Raw genomic sequence first — 4858 nt, 5'->3', positions numbered from 1 at the left:
AAGCTGATGTAACAGATCAAAAGTCTCAGGTCAGACGAAAAATGTAAAATAATAATTAGAATGTCAAATGAATAGAGTGGTAATAGGCCTATAGTGACATCTTAATATTTATTATAAAAATCATTTTTATTCATTTCTGAATTTAACAAATTGCCCTTGAAAAGGAACGGAAATCCAATTGACTAATACTAATAAAAACACATAATTATATATTATATATAACATATTATATATATATATATATATATATATATATATATATATATATATATATATATATATATATATATATATAATATAATATAATAATAATAAAATATAGACGAATGTACCATTGACGATTTGCATATGGACTTTTACATGTAGGCCTTTTTGCACGTTACACGATTTACTTTTAGGATTTGCCCTTCCACCATACTCATTATCTTTTTCCTTGATGACCATTCTGAGCTTTAATATTTTTCAGACATTTGTATGACTTAGCCACTTGTAACCATATTATAAGCACATTGGAGATTTGTTTTGATAAAAAAAAAAAATGTATTTAGATTATTGTCTAATTATTAATATGCGCTTTGCTAGACTATTTTAATGAAGATTCTAATCATCATCCCAACACATCTTAATCCTCTCGCCTTACACTGCAAAAACTGCCCATTTAATTCCATTTAACAGTTCAGAAATAAAATCGCATATTGAATGATTTAATAAGACATTTCGTAGTTTTCAACATTTTTTAATCCATATTCATTTGTCCCTAATACGTTGTCAATACAGTAGGCCTATCGATAAAGCAGAAAATGATGGAGAACTCCAACCATGGGCTAATAGCTAAATAAAAATCTTTAATTATTAAAATAAGTCTATATGTATATAGGAACAACTGATATTACCCTCATAAAAGCTATTACACCTTGTTATTTATTTGTTTTTGTTTTGAACGAAATATGTTTTTTAAGATTAAAGAGCACATCCAAATTGACTTGCAATTTCGTCCAGTTCCTGGTAACAGTGACTCAAATACCACGTGACCAGCGTGCTTCTATAAATACCTTTTGAGAGCTGAGGAGGATAGTATGACAGTCTGGCTGGATACCTACCCAACCCTGTGCGTAAAAGATATTTTGGAAAGATACTTGGATATCCAAAAGTAGCTTTTTTTAATGAGCTACAGCATAAACTGATCACAGACGGAAACAATCGCATCTCAAGAAAACACAAGTCCAGATTGGTGCAAGATCTGATCATCTTTGACTGTTTGTTTTTTAACGCCTGAAAACCAGACGTTTTCTGCTCGATGAGAACCTCGCACGGCCCTGCTTGACCCGCCTCGGACGACCAGGACTCGCCAAATCCACAGGTCAAATAGTTATTTATCTTTTCAATAGATTCTAGCTATGTGTGCATTCAGTAGTTGGAGATAAAGTCTGGTGTGGTTGTAAGGGGGAGAGGGAGAGTGTGTGCCAGCTCTCGCTCAGTAGCCTTACCGGACCAGAAGAGGAGGAACTCTGGGAGAGAAGGGGAAGAGAAGCGGCGTCTCCGAGGATGACTTTAGGGACGGATATGTCCGACAGCTCTGCATTGTCCGAAGATGTGGACATCGATGTGGTTGGGGGTGACATATCGGTTGGAAAGGATGGGAAGTACATTCACCACGACTTTAACTTGGACAATGACTCGGACGATAATTACTCCCAGAACGCGGCCGAGAGGGTTTCCTCTCCCGGGCTCAGCAGCTCCGACTGCCCGTCAGACCAGATGGGGTCCACCGCAGAGGTCGGCACCGTGATCGGGGAGAAATCCAGAAAAAATGCTCTTGTGAAGCCACCGTACTCTTACATCGCTCTGATTACCATGTCCATCCTGCAGAGCCCCAAGAAACGTCTCACTCTCAGTGAGATCTGCGAGTTCATCAGCAACAGATTCCCTTACTACCGGGAGAAATTCCCCGCGTGGCAAAACTCCATTCGCCACAATCTTTCCTTAAACGACTGCTTCGTGAAAATCCCACGAGAGCCTGGCAACCCCGGGAAGGGCAACTACTGGACCCTCGACCCGGATTCCGCAGACATGTTCGACAACGGGAGCTTCTTGCGCAGGAGGAAGCGCTTCAAGAGGCACCAAACTAATGAAATCCTCAGGGAGTCTGGTGGCTTTCTTCCCGGGTTTGGATACGGGCCGTATGGATACAACTATGGACTTCAGCTGCAGAACTTCCACGCAGCCCACAACCCGTATCACCCACACCACACAGGTGGTTCATTCCCATTCCCTAACGCCCCCTGCACCTTACCCTCATCAGCCTCCATATTCCCTGCGCCGCACCACCTTCCCTCCCTTTTAGGGGCCGATTTAAGAAAGCCTTTTTACCCTCAACTAAGCCCGTCTCTGCCGCCTCTCAAGACGGACTCCAGCACCCCGAGTCGGCCTTCGTTCTCCATTGACAATATCATTGGTGCGGCCAACTCCACCGCTTCTTCCTACAGCGCGCAGCCGGGCAGCCAGGCTCAGATCCTGGCAATATTGACCCCAGCACTGGCCTCTGCTTCCAATCATATGAACCTATCACAGGACAGCATATTACAACCGGGGCCTCAGGGCCAGACTTTTTCCAGCAAAACCCCGAATATAAACACTTGTCCTTTCTAAAAAAAAAAAAAAAAAAAAAAAAAAAAAAAAAAAGGCAAGAATGAAAATCTTTTATTAAAAAGCCAATTATGGCGTCGTCCTATGTGAAGGTAGGCTGTGCATTCTTGGTGAAATAAGAGTGTTTTGGCTCTCCCTACTCCCTGACAATGTAAGAGGAGACAAAGGTTTATTTATGGTTTGTAAATATGTGTATAATATTGAGAGACAAAAGCAAGAGAAACTCGGAGAAGGATCTTTTAAAAACAATGCTGGCCTACAATCTGGCATGTGACCTCCATTGGTCAATGGGAGAAAAATATCCTTACTTTACTTAAGTTAAAAAAAATGTGTCACCCATGGCTACGGGGATGTTTTGCGACTTTTTAAAATATAAATTACAAATTTTATTATGATTTTGTATTGTTTTTATTTTGTGCATCGTGAGAAAATGGCACTGTTGTTGTTGTTGACATAGGCTGACAGAGACGGCAAACTCAGGTTTTACTTAGAAAGCACATGGAGACAAAGGGGGGTGTTTGTGACACAAAGGAAAATAAACATTTCCCACTACCAGTCCCTCGTCCCCTGAGGTTCCTCTACATGGGGAATTGTGACAATATCATTTCATGTTCTTGGTAGACACGTAGCTATGCTATGTGGTTTTGGTATAAAAGAGCGCATTACCTCTCTCAACCTTTTAATTGTTGTTCGTTCCTATCTATTTCACAATTTTACTCTGTAGAAACATACAGTATGTCCTGTGTTGCCAATAGAGAGAGACACCTAAATGTTCATAGGTCATTTTTGTTGTTGTTGTAATGACAAGAATAATAAATGTTTGTGGATTTGAAAAAAACAGCAAATTTCTTTTATTGCATGGAAAGTTGATGCGTCAGAGTTCACAAAAGGGTCTATGAATTAAATGTATGCATGCTGCTTTTGCACAAAAAAATGTAACTTACAAATGAAAGTCCAACGTTTTCTTTCTTCTGATTTTAAATTTAGTTTTATGTGTTTCCTTTTATTAGGCTATTATTATGTGTTTAAAGTCAGCAAAAGATTTTAATATTCCATTTATATTAGGCAATATATCTATTTGCTCATGAAGGTAACATTTGAATATGTATTCTTGTTCTAATCATTCAGATTGTAAATATAGCCTAATGAATTCACGTGTAGGCACTCACCAATGACAACAAGGTGATCAGACAAAATAGAGCAGTCTCTTAGTAATGCAGTTGATTAAGACTCGTTTTAGGTGTGACAAACGCACACATTTCAGTTCAAATATTTTCAAACGCGACTTGATGTATATGGCAGTCGTGAATACCACGCAACAGTGGGCAAGTATTCCTCTTGTGTGGCTCTCGCTCGCTTGTAAAGGACCATTTTCTAGTAAGTTACAAAGGCCCTAAATGAATGGGGACGTTAGCGGGCCTCGGCGGTCTGTAATTGAAAGTGAACAAGGATATACCCACGGTCTTTTGGGCTTTCGTTGCTAATTTGTAGCAGCATTTTTCATCAGGCTGCTAATCCACCATAATGCGGCTTTTTGGCAGTTTGTTGATGTTGTCAGTGTGGACCCCTGGCCCAAGGGAGTGAATGTGCGCCCAGCGAGCGGTCCCCTGTGAGACCAGCCACACACATTTAGTCCCTGAAAAGCAATCTTCTCTAAAGGCCCTCGGTTTGCTCCGCTTTCATGTCATCCGTGTTGTCTCAGAATACATATAAAGGAAGCAGTGGGACTCGTCCGGCTACAGAAAACAGGCCTATTGGTCTTTTTCAGAGTTGTTGGAGCACATGTTTCCAGACAGAAGGGGGGGTGTTAAGCCTCTTTTATTCACCAAATCTGTGTGCAAATGGTTAAATTAGTTTGTGGGTGTTTTGACAGATGATTATTAAGGATGAAGGGTGGGAGGGCTGACTCCTATGTTTTCCCTCAGCACAGCTCACTGAAAGTCTTTGAAACGAAAACCAACACATACTTTATTTATCCAGACACTGCCTTTATTTTCTTCCCTTTTGTCTCTCTCTTTCTCTCTCTCTCTCTCTCCCCATCTATAGGTGCAAATTGGACAATTGATAAATATCGCAGAAGGATTTGGGAAATATCTTTTTTATTTGTATCCGTGATGCTAATTGATATCGCTGCATATATAATTTGCAGAGTAAATGAGGTGGAAAAAAAACATTAGCAGGCTATTGAAGTTTTCTGTGCACACTGGCTCTG

General features: G+C 40.2%; 1 protein-coding gene across 1 annotated transcript; it reads left to right on the top strand.

Annotated features, from left to right (window-relative positions):
• Nucleotides 1-1083: 1083 nt before the first annotated feature.
• Nucleotides 1084-3146, top strand: foxd2 (forkhead box D2). Its single transcript, XM_028587783.1, has one exon. It carries the CDS (start codon nucleotides 1546-1548, stop codon nucleotides 2647-2649), a length of 1104 nt encoding a protein of 367 aa, XP_028443584.1. The 5' UTR covers nucleotides 1084-1545; the 3' UTR covers nucleotides 2650-3146.
• Nucleotides 3147-4858: the final 1712 nt, after the last annotated feature.

Source organism: Perca flavescens, chromosome 9 (assembly GCF_004354835.1).
Source record: "Perca flavescens isolate YP-PL-M2 chromosome 9, PFLA_1.0, whole genome shotgun sequence".
Lineage (NCBI taxonomy): Eukaryota > Metazoa > Chordata > Actinopteri > Perciformes > Percidae > Perca > Perca flavescens.
The sequence above is the reverse complement of the archived record's forward strand: the minus strand, read 5'-3'. Positions and strand labels throughout refer to the sequence as shown.